The sequence below is a fragment of the Mustelus asterias genome, chromosome 14 (assembly GCF_964213995.1).
Source record: "Mustelus asterias chromosome 14, sMusAst1.hap1.1, whole genome shotgun sequence".
Classification (NCBI taxonomy): Eukaryota; Metazoa; Chordata; class Chondrichthyes; order Carcharhiniformes; family Triakidae; genus Mustelus; species Mustelus asterias.
In genome coordinates, this window is record NC_135814.1 from 50,740,961 (window position 1) to 50,761,371 (window position 20,411).

A 20,411-nucleotide genomic window follows, 5' to 3' on the forward strand; every position below is an offset into this window, starting at 1 on the left:
CTAATTATGAATATAATTATGAATGCCAGAATCAATTCTTTAGTTCAGCATTTCACTTTTGATAAAACTCAGCTGTTATGTTTATTTCAGGTAAGTCAGGATGGCAAAGCTCTCCTAGATGTACTGCAGCGACCTTTGAGCCCAGGAAACTCTGACTCCCTCACTGCAACTGCAAACTACTCCAAAGCAGTTCATCGAGTTTTAGACATTGTGCATGAAGTGTTGCATCACCAGCGAAGGCTTGAAAGTATCTGGCAACACCGCAAAGTCCGACTGCATCAACGACTTCAGCTGTGTGTTTTCCAGCAGGACGTTCAACAGGTAAAATAAAAGCAAAATACTGCCAATGCTGGAGATCTGAAATCAAAACAGAAAGTGCTGGAAAAACTCAGCAGGTCTGGCAGCTTATGTGTGGAGAGAAACAGTCAATGGCCTGAATCCTCCGGCCCTTCACGCTGGTGGGATTCTCCAGTCCCGCCGGCAGCGCTACCCCACCTGCGGGTTTCCTGCCTGCATGGAGTGACATCAATGGGAATTCCCATTGACAGCAGCGGGACCAAAGAATCCCGCTGCTAGCAAATAACACGCCACCTCTCGCCAGGGGGAAACACGTGCTGGGAGGCCGGAGAACCTCACCCAATGTTTCGAGTCCAATAGGAACTTTCTTTTTCAGAGGATGATTATTTGAATACCGAGACCAATGAGGTGGAAAGTGAGGACAAGGAGAACCCTACTGGGGTTTTGGAAGGGGAAGAAGTGCAGGAAATGGGTCAGACACGATTCAGGGCTCTGTCAACCACATTGGAGCGGGGGAGCTGAGGGGAATCCTCAGCTCAGGCAAAAGGAAGGTCTCTTGGAAACACCATTGTGGAAAGTGGCATCATCAGCTCAGATGCAATGGAGACAAGAGAAACGGGAGAAAGGAAGTCCTTACAAGAAGCAAGATGTGAGGAAGCGTAATCGATTTGATTTGATTTATTATTGTCAAATGTATTAGTATACAGTGAAAAGTATTGTTTCTTGCACTATACAGACAAAGCAGACTGTACAGTGAGAAAGAAAGGAGAGAGTGCAGAGTGTAGTGTTAAAATCGTAGCTAGGGTGTAGAAAAGGATCAATTTAATATGAGGTGGGTCCATTCAAAAGTCTAATGGCAGCAGGGAAGAAGCTGTTCTTGAGTCGCTTGGTACGTATCCTCAGACGTTTGTATCTTTTTCCCGACGGAAGAAGGTGGAAGAGAGTATGTCTGGGGTGCTTAGGGTCCTTGATTATGCTGGCAATGGAGTCAATGGATGGGGGGCTGGTTTGCGAGATGGGCTGGGCTTCCCTCACGACCCTTTGTAGTTTATTGTGGTCTTGGACAGAGCAGGAACCATACAAGCTGTGATACAACCAGAAAGAATGCGTTCAATGGTGCATCCGTAAAAGTTGGTGAGAGTCGTAGCGCACATGCCAAATTTCCTTAGTCTCCTGAGAAAGTGGAGGAGTAGCTGTGGGAGTTGGTTTCATTGGTGAAGAAGCATTCCAAGACAGCTTCAGACAGCTATTTTGAGCACGATGGTTTGAGTCAGACAGGCCAATGGTTGCAAATAACGTTTACAACTTGGATACAATTTACAACTTGTAATGATTATTAGTAGACAGTCTATCCCCAGAATTGGAGACAGAGAAGTTAATGAATGGAAGGGAAATGTCAGAGATGTTCCATGAGAGAAGGGTGGAAATTGGAAGCAAATTGATGAATTTTGTAGGACAGACTACACAGGATGAAATAACTGGTGTGTGTAAAATAGATCCTGCAATAATCATTGGTAACTTTAATCTACATGTAAATTGGGTGAATCAGATTGGCAAAGGTAGCCGAGCATGTGATTAGTATGCAAATTCTCTTCCCCAGAAAGCTGTGGAGGCTGGTTCATTCAATTTATTCAGTGCATAGTTAGATTAATTTTTGATTGACAAGGGCAGCAGACATGAAAGTGGAGTTGAGACCACAACTAGATCAGCCATGGTCTTATTGAATGGAGAAGCAAGCCCAAAGGGTCAAATGTCCTACTCCTGCTCCAAAATCCTACGTTCTATGTTTCAGTTCCAGATGAGAGTAGGAAGCAGCATGGATACAGTCATCAATGTACTGGAAAAAGAGTTATTAGGTCTTAGTAGGACTGGAACAAGGAATGTTCCACATGCCGCACAAAAATACAGGCATAACTAGGGCCCATGTGGGCACTCATAGTCACATGCTTTGTCAAGAGGAAGTGAAACAAGTAAAAGAGGAATTGTTCAATGAAAAAACAAGTTCAGCCGTGTAAGAGGGTGGTGCTGGATGGGAACTATTTGGGCCTCCGTTCACGGAAAAGGCAGAAAGCCCTCAGATGATCCTGATGCGGGAAGGGGGTGTAGAGGAAATGGGTATCCACGGTGAATAGGAGGCAGTTGAGTTCACAAAGCTAGAAATGGTTGAAATTACAGAGGGTGTCAGCAGAATCATAAATGTAGCTGAGAAGACATTGAACAAGGGTAGAAAAAATAAAGTCAGCGTGGGAAGAAATAAGTTCAGTGGGGCAGGAATAGGCTGAGACAATGAGTCTACCAGAGCAATACTGTTTGTGGATTTTGGAAAAGAGGTATAAGTGGGCTGTTCGGTGTAGGAGGACAATAAGGTGGGAAGCTATGGAAGGAAGATCTCCAGCGGAGGTGAGATCAGTGATAGTCCTGGGCACAATGGTTTAATGTTTGGTGGTGGGGTCATGGTCCATGGGGAGGTAGGAAGAGACTCTGAGAGTTGGCGCTCTGAGATGTAGAGGTCAGTACACCAGAAAAACACTGCCCTTTTCAGAGGATTTGGCAAAGACAGGGCTAGATCTAAAGGAATGGGGAGCAGCAAGTTCAGAGGGGAGACAGGTTAGAGTGGGAGGGGAGCAGAGAAATAAGACAGCCGACGTCACATCAACAGTTGTTATTGAAAAGATCAAGAGTAGGTAAGATGCCAAAGCGTGAGGTCCAGCTGGAGGGAAAGTATTGAAGACTGATGAAGGGGTCTGTTGAGCAGAGGATGGACTTCTGCCCAAAGAATTAAGCATGGAGGTGAAGATGATGAAGAAGAATCATATTGGACACAAAACATTGGGTGGGATTCTCTGGCTTCTCTGCGGTGTATTTATCAGTGGAGGTTTTCCAGCATTTTCTGTTTTATTTCAACAGGTATAGGTTTAATTTATCAGATCACTGAAAAGTAAATCACCTTTTGCTTCACTAATGGAATCTCTTAATCTCTGCCTTTCAAAGAAGTGTTATTCAATGATATGTAACAACAACCTACATCTTTATATACCATTAACATAATAAACACCCCAAAGCACTTGGAGCATTATCAGTCAAAATCTGACATTAAACCACATAGGAACAAACAGGATAAGTGATCAGAAGGCTGGCCAAATAAGATTTTTTTAAGGACGTTCTTAAAAGAGGGGAGAGAGGCAGTGAGGTTTAGGGAGGGGACTTCAGAGCTTAGAGCCTAGACAACTTGGAGGCATGACCATCTATGGTGGAGCAATCAAAATCAGTCATGTTTAAGAGGTCAAAATTAAAGCAGTGCGGACATCTTTGAATGTTGTAGTACTGGCGTATGTTTCAGAGAGAGGGAGGGGTGAGGCCATAGGGGAAGATGCATAGTCAAAGTAAAGACTAAAGGCGAAGGGTATAATGATCATTTTGCGTTCAGTAAATATTATAATAACAAGTGGGCTAGTAATTGTGCATGTGAATTTTTATTTTTGGGCATCATAGTGAGGTGAATGAAGAACTATCATTGCAATTACATCTTGAAGAGTTTTGTGGTGAAATATGATTTGAGGCGGGAAATCAAAACTGGGGGAAAGATTTTGTGCAGTATAACTGATGATTAACAGCAGAAAATAACCCACTGAAAGGAAAAGTATGGAGCCTTACTGGAAGAAAACAACACTCGGCGGATTTGCAGCAAGGTTTCTGTCAGTATTAAGTCTAGATTTCTTATAAAAAGATCGCTTCCAGTCCTGCCACTATTTCCTACACTCTGCTCATTTTAATTGTCTTTTCTTTTTCTTGAAGCAACTCCCATAAATGTTTTTGTCTCACGTTATCTGCTTCCTTAGTTGCAATCTTACCACATTCTTCTATTCTGTACCCCCTTGCCAAAATCCTGCTTGACTATCATCCTTGCCTACTTTCCTCTTCACTCTTAGTTTCTTCCAGTTAGTTTTATTTCCCCAGATCCTCTAACAGTTGAAATATTTTGACCACAAAATTCAAAACCGAGGTGCCATTTTGCCTCCAAAGTGACATCTGTGGCATATGCGTGCTCTTCTGGTGAAAGCTGCACTTAACGTCATTGTGGTGAGGGCATTAGTGAGCATCTGGGAGCATCTGTCAGGAGAATGCAGAGTAGGCAGGTCATCACGTCAACCAGTGTGAAATGCTGAAATCTGCGCCCTGTTGCAGCCAGTGGCTGTGGGGGTCACGTGGCCCTTGAACTTCTATGTGTTGGGTTTCTTCCAGGCTGGAGCAGGTGATATTTACAACATCTCACATTTTACTCACCATTGTATTGGTTCGGTATTCCAACTCAGCAGTATTCATTTTGTTCGCTCTTACCAGAAAGAAGGAGGCAGGGTGAGCTTACAGTTTCTTTGTGATGCAGGATGCACACATGTCACTTTGTGGATGCCACATTCAAATGCTAAGATGTACCTCAAACATAAGGGGAGTCCGGCTGTGTCCGGCTGGTGTGCAACCATATGCAGTGTATCAATCAAACAGGTTAATGCCTGATATCCTATAGGAGTCATGATGCCAGCATTCCATGGCAATCCACTGCGCCATCTGCATTTGAGCTGGTACAAAACAACCAGAGGACGGTTAGTGAATGACAAAGATCATCCGCAGATGATATGGCTCCTGACTCCAGGTTATAACCCATGTGGTTAAGGACAGCAAATAATGAAAGCCATGCTGCTGTGCAAAATGTGATAGAGCAAACCATTGGGACACCATTGTCTGGGCCACACTATAGGAGAACTGCAGTACTTGACTGAAGGTATGTCAAGACTTGTGGTGATCTGCTACATATTGAACAACTTCACCATCATGCGAGCACAGCCCTTGACAACAGCTCTTGGAGTTGGAGTCATACTTAGCACAAAGGAAGGTGGTTGTGGTGGTTGGAGGTCATTCATCTCATTTCCAGGACATTACTGCAGGAGTTCCTCAGGGCAGTGTCCTAGACCATACTATCTTCAGCTGTTTCATCACCTTCCTTCCATCATAAGATCAAAAAGATGACTGCACAATATTCAGCATCATTTGCGATTCTTCAGATCCTGATGCAGTCCGTGTCCAAATGCAGCAAGGCCTGGACAATATCCAGGCTTGCGCTGGCAAGTGACATGTAACTTGCACGCCATACAAGTGCCTGGGAATGACTATCTCCAAGATAGAATCTAACCATCTCCCCTTGACATTCAATGGCATTACAAAGAACAAAGAACATTGCTGAATTCCCTCACCATCAACATATTGGTGATTACCATTGACTGGAAAGCGAACTGGACGAGCCATATAGATAATTTGGCCATGAACAGGTCAGAAGCTAAGAATCCTGTGTTGTGTAACTCACCTCCTGACTCCCAAAGGCTGCCCACCATCTGCAAGGCGCAAGTCAGGAGTGTGATGGAATACACCCCCCTTGCCTGGATGAATGCAGCTCCAACAACATTCAAGACGCTTGACACTATTCAGGACAAAGCAGCCCACTTGATTGGCACCCCTTCCACAAACATTCAATCCCTCCACCACCAACACACAGTGGCGACAGTGTGTACGATCTACAAGATGCAGTGCAGGAACTCGTCAAGCTCCATTGTTTTCCATCCAGAAGGACAAGGGCAGCAGACACATGGGAACGCCACCACCTGGAAATTCCCCTCAAAGCCACACACCATCCTGAATTTGAAATATATCGCCATTCCTTCACTGTCACTGAGGCAAAATCCCGGAACCTCCTCCCAAACAGACTGTGGGTACACCTACACAACATGGAATGCAGCAGTTCAAGAAAGCAGCTCACCACCACCTTCTCAAGGACAGTTAGGGATGAGTAATAAATGCTGGCCTAGTCAGCAACACCCACATCTCATGAATGATTTTTTAAAAAATTCTGACAAGAAGCTGAGCAGGAGGAAGAGGAATGGAACAGATCAGCCAACGCAGACTGGCTGGTTGTCTCTGATCTGCCCATCCTACTAATTCCCTAACCCTAATTCATCAACAGTTCCACACAACATTCCCTCTGTCACTGACCATTACACTGGCCAACATACAAAATAAAAGCTACCATAATTGAACATTTTAAACCAATGTAAGTATAAATCAAAGCATGCTACATTCTGTACAAACATCAACCAATCATTCTGTCCATTCCCTTTATACCTGTCTTGCAAGTACCTTTGCCTGACCTTGTGCACCTATGCAGTCCTACCCCAGTGCTGCTGACTTTCACTGGGAGTGACAGCAAGTAGCCTTGCAGGATGACCTTGGGTAGCTCTGGTCCTAAGTGGCCCAACCCTCCAGGTTTCCCGTTGGTGTGGGCACTCACGACGAAAGACTGGTCACTCTCCCATTATGTGCAAGAGATTTTCTAGCTTGTGCATATGTTTCTTAACTTTGTAACTGTAAGGCAACAAAGTGTGCAGGACTGTCAACCTTTATTCAGATTGCTGTCACTAGCTTTTTCAATAATCACCGCGTCCTCCCCTCGACCCACTGTTTGCATGGTGCCATTGATATTTTATTCAATAGTCCAGAGTCCTTAATATCCCCATGAGAATCTGCAGCTTTAAATCTGTTAGAGAGCTTAAGTTGATCTGGGTGTAATTGTTCTGAATTTTCCACCAGCCTTGTTGTCCCTCAGATGACAATCCATCTTTTGTTCACCACTGCCTTTACCCATCTCTCACCAGTGTTACTCCTGTCTATAAAACTTGTGCTTTTGGAGCATCTCAAGTTAACAAGTTTGTTCACTTTGTGTCATGCAGAGAGAGTTCTTTGGTTTCCATGGGTGTCAGATGGCTAACTGACAAAAGAGAATTGAACTGATTTTCCTGGCCCTTTCCCACCCCTGCCCCAGAGTTGGACATGATCTGTGCACCTGGAGTACACTATTCCTGTCCAGACCTAGGAGCACCACTATTTCTTATCCTAGGCCATTAACAGGATATCCTGGGACTGGGCCTTACACTGAATGCAAAAACATAAAATTTAGTCACATCCACAGGCTGCTGAGATAGGAGCCAAAGTTGATGAAGGAGCTTAAAGGCCGAATGATATCTAAACATAATGGCGGTTGGGGAATGGGTAGTTTGTATGGGCTGCTTAATTGAAAAATGACCCAGTCTCCTTGAAATATTTATCTTTCAAACATCTAAAACAACGTAACAGCTTATCTAAATTGCTGTTTGTAGTACCTTACTGTTTCCAAATTGTGGAGATGCCGGCATTGGACTGGGGTGGACACAGTAAGAGGTCTCACACACCAGGTTAAAGTCCAACAGGTTTATTTGGAATCACGAGCTTTTGGACAACTGCTCCTTCCTCAGGAGGAAGGAGCAGCGCTCCGAAAGCTCGTGATTCCAAATAAACCTGTTGGACTTTAACCTGGTGTTGTGAGACTTCTTACTGTTTCCAAATTAGCTGCTAACTGACTTACATTACAACAATGTCTACATTTTAAAGGCACTTTGTACCCTGAAAAGCACTTTGGGACACCTAAGATCATCAAATGTGCTACGTAAATCCAAAGTTTTTCCATTTTTCTTTATTTATCAGGCTTATTTAAAGATGAATATATTTGTATTAAAACTGTACATCTTTGTAATTTGAACAAAACAAATAAACATTCACTTTATTTGGAAGCCCTGTGATTCATCACACAACTGGGATTTTTGTAGCTGCTGTTTCCAGTGTATATAACTGACTGGAATAGTCTCTGCTGGGAGCTGTGTGGAGCTCCCTAATAAAAGCATAAATTATGTTTCCCTGCTGATTTCCCACAGCAAATTACAACAGAGGATCAGGAGAACCAGACATAAATTCAAGGCCAGTGTCTAACAAATGCTTGCAGGCGTGAAAGAATAGTGGTTTATTTTTGTCTTTGTCGACTGTTAATTGACAAACCAGGCATGATTGCAGTAGTTGAATTTCAGTATTCATGTTAACACTTGACAGAAGAAATAAGAAATTTATTGCCTGTAAATAGAAGGTCATATTTAACTAATTTCATCAGTTATTCAAGACAAAGAATTTCAAAGATACGTTATCTCCTCAGATTCCAATTGTCTGTGTTGTTAAAACCTTTGTAATGAAACATTGGCAGATGAAATGAAAGAAGCATTTTATAAGGAGACAGTTGCTTTCAGAATTCTTACTCATACTGGGGATATCTTGAATTGAGTATTTTATGGATTGTGTCCTTCGACTGGAACTTTTTGGACACTGCTTTCTTAAGAAATTCCTGTTAAAAATAACATTTAATTTTATGGAGAACTTGTGAATGGAGAATGGAGAACTGCTGTGGTTAATCCAGCAAATTAATGGGACTGGTTTAGCTGAAATGAAAGCAGTAATTATATAATTATACAGCCTGTGAGAGTCCAAAGGCATATTGTCATTGTACTACAATCAGAATGAGTTTTAACCATATAGTAGCCATGCTAAATAATATCGGTGAATGGTATAGCAAATATATAATTTAGGTTTTAATTGTTGTACTATTATGCCCCCAAATTCTATGGGTCTGCGGTGAAAAGGCACAATTTAGGGCAAGACCAAATATACTAGGCCCAGCTCCTTTTTATCCATCAGAAATGGTGATTCAAAGGGGAATGGGCATCTGCACAACACTGAGCACAAGGAATGCCTTCATATCCCTGGTACCAAGAGTTTACTTAAGTGTATAAGGTAAAGTCCTACATGTTTCCTGAAGGGGATGCTTAGATCTTAGACCTTTCAAGACCTACTAAACAGCACGTGAATGATTTTGTACTTCTATCATTCCCCTGGAATTGTGAAGGAAAGTTGCGAAAAAATCATTAATATTCACGAGGGTACATACTATATATAATAGTCTAAATGTAAAATGTTGGTTTTTTTCAATTATCAACCCAAACACTGATTCTGATTTGTTTTTATTAAATCCAAAGATTAATAATTCTCTACAGGAGATCCATAATCCAATTTTTGTCAGCAGTGAATCCAGTTAGCCAGACAAAACAGTGGATGCAAAGTGTAATTTGTAGATACCATCAGGACAAAATTGTCACATTTTAAGCATACTGTGTAAACTTCCTTTATCACCATATGGACTAACTGAGGAATGCCATGAGGATGTTATTTAATGAGCCAGCCTGCTGTTAAAGCACGCCAGTGATGTAACATAAAATGCTGGCAAAACAGCATGGACAAAATAGTAGAAAGGCCAACAAACTGTAATATCTGCGTCCTTTAATGTGAGCTTATGCTTGTTTTGGAGAGCAGGAATTTTCTACACTGCCATTAAACCAGATTCCTTCCTAATCTATACAATATAAAAGAATTGCTTTGTTATTATCCTTAAATCATTGTCTGTGATCATCAGTCTGTGTGGAGTTTGCACATTCTCCTTGTGTCTGCGTGGATTTCTTCCGGGTGCTCTGGTTTCCTCTCACAGTCCAAAGATGTGCGGGCTAGGTTGATTGGCTATGCTAAATTGCTCCTTAGTGTCAGGGGGATTAGGAGGGTAAATATATAGGGTTAAGGGGATAGGGCCTGGTCAGTGCGGTCTCGATGGGCCAAATGGCCTTCTTCTGTACTGTAGATTCTATGGTCACAAAGCACTTTCTCACAGTAGCAATTTGACAATTTTCACTTTGACTGTTATCCTGGTTAACATAGCCACTATTGACACAGATATAAATGTTTATGAATTTGGGACTGGAGTATTTAATATAACATGGAAAAGAAAGCAATTTCAATTTAATAAACGTAAAGTTAAAGTTTATTTATTCGTCATAAGTAAGGCATATATTATCACTGCAATGAAGTTACTGTGAAATTCCCCGAGTCGCCACATTCTGGCGCCAGTTCGGGTCAATGCACCTGACCAGCATGTCTTTCAGACTGTGGGAGAAAACCGGAGCACCCGGAGGAAACCCACGCAGACACAGGGAGAACGTGCAGATTCCACACAGTGACCCAAGACGGGAATTGAACCCGGATCTCTGGTGCTGTGAGGCAGCAGTGCTAACCACTGTGCCATTTGGTCAATTTGGTAAAATATACTTCCTCCCTGACGCTGTTAGTCTATGTAGAATAAGCATTTTTGGCTTCAAAATGACTGATATTTACATAAATTAGAATTTATAAAATAAATATCCATTGATAGAACATAGAAAAAATACAGCACAAACAGGCCCTTCGGCCCACAAGTTGCGCCGGTCATGTCCCTACCTACCTAGGCTTATATATAGGCTTACCTATAACCCTCAATCCTATTAAGTCCCATGTACTCATCCAGAAGTCTCTTAAAAGACCCTATCGAGTTTGCCTCCACCACCACTGACGACAGCCGATTCCACTCACCCACCACCCTCAGTGAAAAACTTACCCCTGACATCTCCTCTGTACCTACTCCCCAGCACCTTAAACCTGTGTCCTCTCGTAGCAGCCATTTCAGCCCTGGGAAAAAGCCTCCGAGAATCCACCCGATCTATACCTCTCAACATCTTGTACACCTCTATCAGGTCACCTCTCATCCTTCGTCTCTCCAAGGAGAAAAGACCGAGCTCCCTCAATCTATCCTCATAAGGCATGCCACCCAATCCAGGCAACATCCTTGTAAATCTTCTCTGCACCCTTTCAATCATTTCCACATCCCTCCTGTAATGAGGCGACCAGAACTGAGCACAGTACTCCAAGTGGGGTCTGACGAGGGTCTTATAAAGCTGCATAATTTTCTCCCGACTCCTAAACTCAATCCCTCGATTGATGAAGGCCAGCACACCATACGCCTTCTTAACCACTTCCTCTACCTGCGAGGCCGATTTAAGAGTCCTATGGACCCGGACCCCAAGGTCCTTCTGATCCTCTACACTGCTAAGAGCCTTACCCTTGATATTATACTCCTTCATCCCATTTGACCTGCCAAAATGGACCACTACACATTTATCCGGGTTGAAGTCCATCTGCCACTTCTCCGCCCAGTCTTGCATCCTATCTATGTCACGCTGCAGCTTCTGACATCCCTCCAACCTATCCATAACACCACCAACCTTCATGTCGTCGGCAAACTTACCAACCCATCCCTCCACTTCCTCATCCAGGTCATTTATGAAAATGACAAACAGCAAGGGTCCCAGAACAGATCCCTGGGGCACTCCACTGGTGACCGACCTCCATTCAGAAAAAGACCCATCTACAACCACTCTCTGCCTTCTGCAGGCAAGCCAGTTCTGGATCCATAAGACAACAGCCCCTTGGATCCCATGCCCTCTCACTTTCTTGAGAAGTCTTGCATGGGCGACCTTATTGAACGCCTTGCTGAAGTCCATGTAAACGACATCTACCGCTTTTCCTTCGTCAATGTGTTTAGTCACATTTTCAAAGAACTCCACCAGGCTCGTAAGGCACGATTTGCCTTTGACAAAGCCGTGCTGACTACTTTTGAGCATACTAAACTTCTCTAAATGTTCATAAATCCTGTTCCTCAGGATCTTCTCCATCAACTTACCAACCACTGAGGTTAGACTCACCGGTCGGTAATTTCCTGGGCTATCCCTATTCCCTTTCTTGAATATAGGAATGGCATCTGCAATCCTCCAATCCTCCGGAACCTCTCCCGTCTCCATCGACAACGCAAAGATCATTGCCAGAGGCTCTGCAATCTCTTCCCTCACCTCCCACAGTAACCTGGGGTACATCCCATCCAGTCCCGGCGACTTATCTATCTTGATGCTATTCAAAATTTCCAACACATCCTCTTTCTTAATGTCCACATACTCAATCGTTTCAGTCCGCCTCAATCCTGTAGTACAACCACCCAGGTCTTTTTCCACCGTGAATACCGAGGTAAAATATTCATCACGCACCTCTGCTATTTCTTCCGGTTCTGTACAGACTTTCTCACCTTCACATTTTATAGGTCCTATTCCTTCACATCTCATCCTTTTACTCTTCACATATTTATAGAACGCCTTAGGGTTCTCCTTAATCTTACCTGCCAAGGCCTTCTCGTGACCCCTTCTGGCTCTCCTAATTTCTTTCTTAAGTCCCTTCCTACAAGCCGTATACTCATCTAGATCCCTATCATCGCCTAGCTCTCTGAACCTTTTGTACGCTTTCCTTTTCTTTTTGACTAGGTTCAGCGCAGCTTTCGTGCACCACGGTTCCCGTAACCTACCAAAATCTCCCTGTCTCATCGGAACGTTGTCATGCAGAACTCCAGACAAACGTTCCTTGAAATTCTGCCACCTTACTTCGGTACTTTTCCTCGAGAATGCCTCCTTCCAATTTACGCCTCCAATCTCCTGCCTGATGGCTTCATATTTCCCCTTACTCCAGATAAACACTTTCCTAGCTTGCCTGATCGTATCTCTTTCCAATGCTAGCGTAAAGGAGATAGAGTTATGATCACTATCCCCAAGATGCTCCCCCACTGAGAGATCCGACACCTGTCCAGGCTCATTAGCCAGTACCCAGATCGAGTACAGCCTCTCCTCTTGTAGGCTTATGTGACAGCTTCAGACATCATGAAGAGTGGATAACTTGAAAATAGTGGTATGAATAGATTGTAGCATTCAAAGCTCCTGAAGTATACTCTCATTGATTTCAGAAATCAGTTGCTGTTAAAATTCATTCACAAATTCTTATTTTTAAGTTTATCAATTTGACATTGGGAAAAGCTACTAGACCAATTGTTAGAGAAGAAGAATGCAGTATGTGCTTTGGATTGCTGCTTTAAAGCTGTTCAGTTTATACACATACAGCACACAGTAAAAATACAATCAACTAATAAGTGTGGAAGCAATTTTGAACATAATCTTTTCATGTCTGCCGCCTGAATTTGTTGAGGTTGTTGATCTGAAAGCTTCCTCTCTTTGATTACTGAGAGAATGATTGTAACTGCTTGTAACTGCTTTCCATTATTTGTCCTCAATTGGTAACATTTTCTTATCGTTAGGTACTGTGTTGCATTCCAGATATTTTCTACAATCGCCGCAAACATGAATTTTAATTTGGATGGAAATTACACAAAACACTCTTTAAAATACATTCTCCATAATTGGATGCTTAACATTTCAATGAGGGCACCGTCAAACACTCGTACTTCTCCAGCGTATGCAGGAGCACAGCTCCAACCAACTACCACTATGGGGAGGGAATAGTGAATGATAAGCAAGAAGGGAAAAGGGAAAAGCAACTAAGGGGTTGGTGAAACGAAGAATGTCTTTGAACACAAAGTAGGAATTGGCAAGGTGGATGGAACTAGACGGTGCGTGTTACGAGTTCCAGAGGGCAGGAGTGGAGTGAATAAGCTAGCAGCCATCACAATTGTGCCAGAATAAGCAGGGGACTAAAAGCCTGGTATTGGAGAATCATCATAGAAATCATAGAAACCCTACAGTGCAGAAGGAGGCCATTCGGCCCATTGAGTCTGCACTGACCACAATCCCACCCAGGCCCTACCCCCACATATTTTACCTGCTAATCCCTCTAACCTACGCATCTCTGGACTCTAAGGGGCAATTTTTAACCTGGCCAATCAACCTAACTCGCACATCTTTGGACTGTGGGAGGAAACCGGAGCACCCGGAGGAAACCCACGCAGACACGAGGAGAATGTGCAAACTCCACACAGACAGTGACCCAAGCTGGGAATCGAACCTGGGACCCTGGAGCTGTGAAGCAGCAGTGCTAACCACTGTGCTACCGTGCCGCCCACAATAACAATCAAAAGGACGTAAGATTGGAGGATATACCTAAAGAAAGGGATGATAAACAGAGGAGATTGAGAAATATGAAAATAAGGATGGAGATTAAAATTCAACTCAGTGGATCTGAGAAGTAAATGTAAGTTGGAGAAATGTGATTGTGGGGTTTAGAACAGGTGAGGATTTGGCCAGCAGCATTTTGAACAAATTGAAACTTGTGAAGGCTTACGCAGAAAGATCAGCCAGGAAGCATTTGAAACATTAGCTTTTAAAGTGTTAAAGCTACAGATTATGATTTTGGTGGCAAAAGTGGAAGGATGGAGGGAAGCGGTGGGAATTGTGGGGTCAGTAGAAGCAAGGCCAGGGGCACAAAGATACAGCCAGGCATGCTGGCTTCACTTTTATTAATCTTGAGGAAAAAATCTTTGGCCATCCATTGTGGGCGGCACGGTAGCACAGTGGTTAACACTGCTGCTTCACAGCTCCAGGGACCTGGGTTCGATTCCCGGCTTGGGTCACTGTCTATGTGGAGTTTGCACATTCTCCTCGTGTCTGCGTGGGTTTCCTCCGGATGCTCCGGTTTCCTCCCACAGTCCAAAGATGTGCGGGTCGGTTTGATTGACCATGCTAAAATTGCCCCTTAGTGTTCTGAGATGCGTAGGTTAGAGGGATTAGTGGGTAAAATATGTAGGGATATGGGGGTAGGGCCTGGGTGGGATTGTGGTCGGTGCAGACTCGATGGGCCGAATGGCCACTTTCTGTACTGTAGGGTTTCTATGATTCTATGATTCATGTCTTGATTTGGATGAGCAGCTTTTGGGGCAGACAGCTGGGATATCATCAGCATCGATGTGAAAACTGATCCAATGCTTCTGAACAGGGTCAAAAAGAAGGCATATTGTGTAGAAATTGCAGAGTGGATCTCGGGTACACTGCTGGGGTTCACCAAAGGTGAATTTACAGCCAGAGGAGGGGAAACAGTTGGAGACAATATGGTGGTTATGAGGTGTGAAAACAGGTGTATAAACTCAGCTGACCCGATTGAAGCCCCAAGATTGATTCAAGGCAGCTCCCGGCATCGTAATATGCACTTTTGGGGGGTTAGAACTCTACCTCAGTTCTGTAATCTCTTCCCCCATTTAAATAACATGCTGCTTTTTTTACTCTTCCTGCCAAAATGGACAAGTTCACATTTTATTCCATCTGCTAAATTTTGCCCACTCAGTTGTCGTATCTATATCCTTTTGCAGACTCCTTTTGTACTCCTCACAATTTATTATTTTTTATCTATCGTTGTGTCATCAGCAAATTTAGCAACCATACAGTCAATCCTGTCATCAAGTAATTAATATAGATTGTAAGTAGTTGAGGCCCAGCACTGATTACTATGGCACTCCATTCATTAGGTCTTACCAACCCATATATGCCTGCTTTCTGTTTCTTGTCAGCTAACCAATCCTCTATCCATGCTAATATGTTACCCCCTATCCCATGAGCTCTTCTTATGTGTAGTAAGCTTTGACATGGCACAATGTCAAATGCTTTCTGAAAATGTAAGTACACCACATCCACAGGTTCCCCTTTATCCATGTTTTTTGTGACTTCCACATTGAACTCTACTAAATTATCAAATATGATTTTCCTGTCACAAAACCATATTGACTCTGCCTGATTACACTGAGATTTTCAGTGTCCCACCATAACCTCCTTAATAATAGATTCCAGCATCTTCTGTATGAAAGATGGTAAGCTAACTGGCCCCTAATTTCCTGTCTCTGTCTCTCTAAGGGGCAGCGTGGTGGCACAGTGGTTAACACTGCTGCCTCACAGCATCTGGGATCTGGATTCAAATCCGGCCATGAGTGATTGTCGATGTGGAGTTTGCACATTCTCCCTGTGTCTGCGTTGGTTTCCTCCGGTGCTCCGGTTTCCTCCCACAGTCCGAAGATGTGCAAGTTAGGTGATTTGGCCATGCTAAATTGACCCTCAGTGTCCAAAGTTGTTTTGGTTAAGTGTATTGGCCATGTTAAATGCGCCGAGTTACGGGGCTAGGGCAGGAGGGTGGGCCTGGGTAAGATGCTCTTTTGGAGAGTGGGTGCAGACTTGATGGGCCAAATGGACACCTTCTGCACTGTTGGAATTCTGTGAATTCCTATCTTTGAATACAAGAGTTACATTCACTATGTTCTAATCTGATGGCACCTTTCCGGAATCCAGGGAATTCTGGAAAGCTAAAACCAGTGCATCTACTATCTCCGCAGCCATTTCTTTTAAGATCCTAGAATGAAGTCCATCAGGACCTGGGGATTTGTCAGCTTTAAGTTCCAATAATTTTCTCAGTACTCTTTCCCTGGTGATTGTAATTGTTTTAAGTCCCTCCCTCCCTTTCACCTCTTGATGCATCTTTATTTCTGGGATGTTATTTGAATCCTGTACGATAAAGACAGAGGCAAAATATCTGTTCAATTCATCTACCATTTTCTTATTTTCCATTATTAATTCCTTAAATACACACTGTAGGGTACCACTGTTCACTTCACTTATTCTTTTCCTTTCTAAATACCTGTACAAACGGTTAACATACATATTTATATTCCTAGCTAGCTTTCTGTCATGTTCCAGTTTCTCCCTCATTATTTTATAACCATTCTTTATGGTTCTATATGTTCTATCGTATCTTCTAACCTACCACTAATCTTTACAGAATTGTACACATTTTCTTTCAGTTTGATACTATTGGGTGGCACGGTGGCACAGTGGTTAGCACTGCTGCCTCACAGCATCAGGGACCCAGTTCAGTTCCAGCTTTGGGTGACAGTTTGTGTGGAGTTTGCACGTTCTCCCTGTGTCTGCGTGGGTTACCTCTGGATGCTCCAGTTTACTCCCACAGTCCGAAAAATGTGCAGATTAGGTTAATTGGCCATGCTAAATTGACTATTAGTGTCAGGGGGATTAACAGGGTAAATACGTGGGGTTACGGGGATAGGGCCTGGGTGGGATTGTTGTCGGTGCAGGCTCGATGGGCCAAATGACTTCTTTCTGCACTGTAGGGATTCTATGATTCCATGATACTGTCCATTAGCCACAATGGTACATCCTTCCTCTAGAATCTTTATTTCTCACTGGAATATCTTTGTTGAATGTTACAAAATATCTCCCTAAATGTCATCCATTGCCTCTCTACTATCCGTTAACCTAATTTCCCAGTTCACTTTAGCGAACTCCACCTTCATACCCTCATAATTGCCCTTATTTAAGTTCAAAACACTAGTCTTATTCCCAGCCTTCCCTTCCTTGACACAATGCAAAATTCAAACATGTTATGATCACTACTACTTAGAGGTGCTTTTACTAAAAGATCATTTATTAATCATGCCTCATGGCACATTACCAGATCTCGAGTAGACTGCTCTTTGGTTGTCACGAGTACATGCTGCTCAAAGAACTTTTCCCAAAAACTCATCCTCCAGGCTACCTTTGCCAATCTGGTTCACCCAATCTGTATGTAGATTAAAATCACCCATGATTATCGCTGTACTTTTCTCATAAGTCTCCATTATTTCTTTGTGTATACTCTATCCAGCACTGTGGTTAATGTTAACAGGCCTATAAACCACTGCCACAAATGACTTCATACCTTTACTATTATGTCTACTCAAACTGATTCTGCATCTTTAAAATAAGGTAATATCCCTCTATTGTATTAATGTCATTCTTAATTAACAGAGCTACCCCTCCACCTTTTCCTGGCTTCCAAGATGTTATGTATGCTTGAATTGTCATCAGATCATGACCGGAATTCTCTGACCTCGCCTGCGGCTGGGATTCTCCGGTCCCGCTGCTGTGAATGGAGATGTGGCTGAGCGCCACATTTTCTGTTCTTGCTGGCAGCAGTAGCAGGGCGTGCGATATCTTAGTGTTCCAGGCCATGCACATTCATTTCTATCTGAGTTGTCATTTAATCTTGTTTTGTTACGAGTATTGGGATACAAAGCCTTTAGTTATTTTTCCCATTTTTGCAATTTATGATGCACTCTTTAAATTTGGATGTTCTGTCCCTTCCTGCCGCATTCTGGTTTTCACTTCTCTTATTGAACCCTTGCACACCCCCTGCCCCCTACTATTTAGTTGAAAGCCCTTCTACTGCCCTAGTTATATGACTCACCAGAAAACTGGTCCCAGCATGGTGCAGCAGTACAGCTCCCATTTCCCCCATACTGGTGCCAGTGCCCCATGAATCAAAGCCCATTTCTCCCACACCAATCTTTGAACCATGCATGATCTTATTTACACCAATTTGCTCAAGGCTCAGGCAATAATCCAGAGATTATTACCTTTGAAGTTGTGTTTTTAATTTAGCCCCTAGCTGCTCATATCCTCTAAGTACTACCTTTTCTGAATCCTTCCTATGTTATTGGTACCTACATGCACCACAACCACTGGATCCTCCCCTTCCCACTGCAAGTTTATCTCCAACCCAGAGAAGATGTCCTGAACTATGGCACTGGGCATGCAACACAGCCTTCTGGACTCTCGCTCCAAGCAGCAGAGAACTATGTGCATTCCTCTGAATATACTGTCCTCTACTCCTGCTACATTCCTATTAATTCCCCCTGCTTGAATGGCTTCCTGTCCAATGATAGATTTGCTCACCCACCTTGTAGCCACCATTTTCATTCATGCAGGTTGCAAGAACCTCAGACCTATTGGACAATTGCAAAGGCTGAGGCGCCCTACTTTTACCTTCTGGATCCCCATAGCTTTCTCACTCACAGTCACACGGTCCTGTTCCTAACCACTGACCAAATCAGAAGACCCTCTCCTAAGGGGTCTGATAGCCTCCTGGTACAATATTCCCCCTCCCTCATGTGCCACAGTGTCAGCAACTTGGTCTCTAGTTCAACAACTCTAATTGAAGCTCCTCAAGCTGCAGACACTTATTACAGATTTTTTCCACGGATCACACCGGCATGGAGGAGCTCCCACATTCTGCAGTCACAACCCTGCCCTGCCATCTTTATTTTGTATTAATTATAAATTAAGAAAAATAACTGAATTAACAAACACTGCTACTCCCATAACCGTTACTACTGCGAGTAAACCTTACTATAATAAATAGAACCTTACAATTACTAATACATTACACAAGATTTGAAGATAAATGAGCAGACCATCAAGTTCCCAAGTTGGGTCACTGTCTGTGTGGAGTTTACCCGTTCTCCTCGTGTCTGCATGGGTTTCCTCCGGGTGCTCCGGTTTCCTCCCACAGTCCAAAGATGTGCGGGTTAGATTTATTGGCCATGATAAATTGGCCCTTAGTGTCAGGGGGACTAGCAGGGTAAATTCGTGGGGCTACGGGGATAGGGGCTAGGTGAGATTGTGGTCGGTGCAGACTCAATGAGCTGAATGGCCTCTTTCTGCACTGTAGGATTCTATGGTTTTATGATAAGCAACTAATCACTTGTCTGTTTTTCTGTGCTGTCACGCTTTGATTTCTCTCAGAACATGGCCGCTCTACTCTGGAGCCACAGACTGGATTGGATAGCTGTTCAAAGTGCTGCTGACTGCCTCATGGTCCTCCTTTTATCTCAGCTTTGACAAAGGGTCATCTGGACTCGAAACGTCAGCTCTTTTCTCTCCTTACAGATGCTGCCAGACCTGCTGAGATTTTGCAGCATTTTCTCTTTTGGTTTCAGATTCCAGCATCCGCAGTAATTTGCTTTTATCCTCCTTTTATCTGCTCTTTTAGATGCTGCTGACTGCCTCCCGGTCTTCTTTTTGCCCACTATTGTAGGTGGTACTAACAGCCTCCAGGCCCTCTTTTCACTTGTTCTTCTAGATTGTGCTGACTGCCTACTGCTCCTCCTTTTACCTGCTCTTCTAGATGCTGATTATTGCCTCTGGGTCCTACTTTCACCCATTCTTCTAGGTGCTGTTGACTACCTCTTGGTCTGCCCGGAGAATCTGTTTAAAAAAAATGTGCACCATGGAGATAAAACTCCACAATGTTCGGGGAAACTGGGACCTCTCTCCGAAACACCATCCTAGTAGATATCTTTTGTAATTTTGATCTGTACATTATGTGTGCCATGACTGATATGAAAATCAGATGGGAGTGTCATAAGTACCAAATGGTAGAGAATGTGAGGTAATAATATTGAGAAAGTGATGTGTTTCTGTATTCATTCAGAAAAGCTGGGCTGAGGAACTGAAGTGGTCAGGAATTAGGCAGTAAAGAATTGGGGGAACAATTAACAGAACAGGGGCGGGATTTTACGGCTTCGCTTGTCCCGAAACCGTAAAATCCCACCTGACGTTCAAGGACCTTTCCATGGTCCACCCTTCACCCACTCCGATTCCCATGGTGGGCAGGACGGCAGAATTCCTGCTCAGATTTGTGTTGGGTGTTGA

General features: G+C 43.4%; 1 protein-coding gene across 1 annotated transcript in view; it reads left to right on the top strand.

Annotated features, from left to right (window-relative positions):
- The window catches only part of kalrna (kalirin RhoGEF kinase a), a 790,772-nt gene that overhangs the window by 411,054 nt on the left and 359,307 nt on the right, over window positions 1-20,411 (top strand). The window contains exon 9 of the mRNA XM_078228353.1: window positions 91-321. Coding sequence (XP_078084479.1) covers window positions 91-321 — 231 coding nt within the window. The remainder of the gene's footprint in view (window positions 1-90; window positions 322-20,411) is intronic.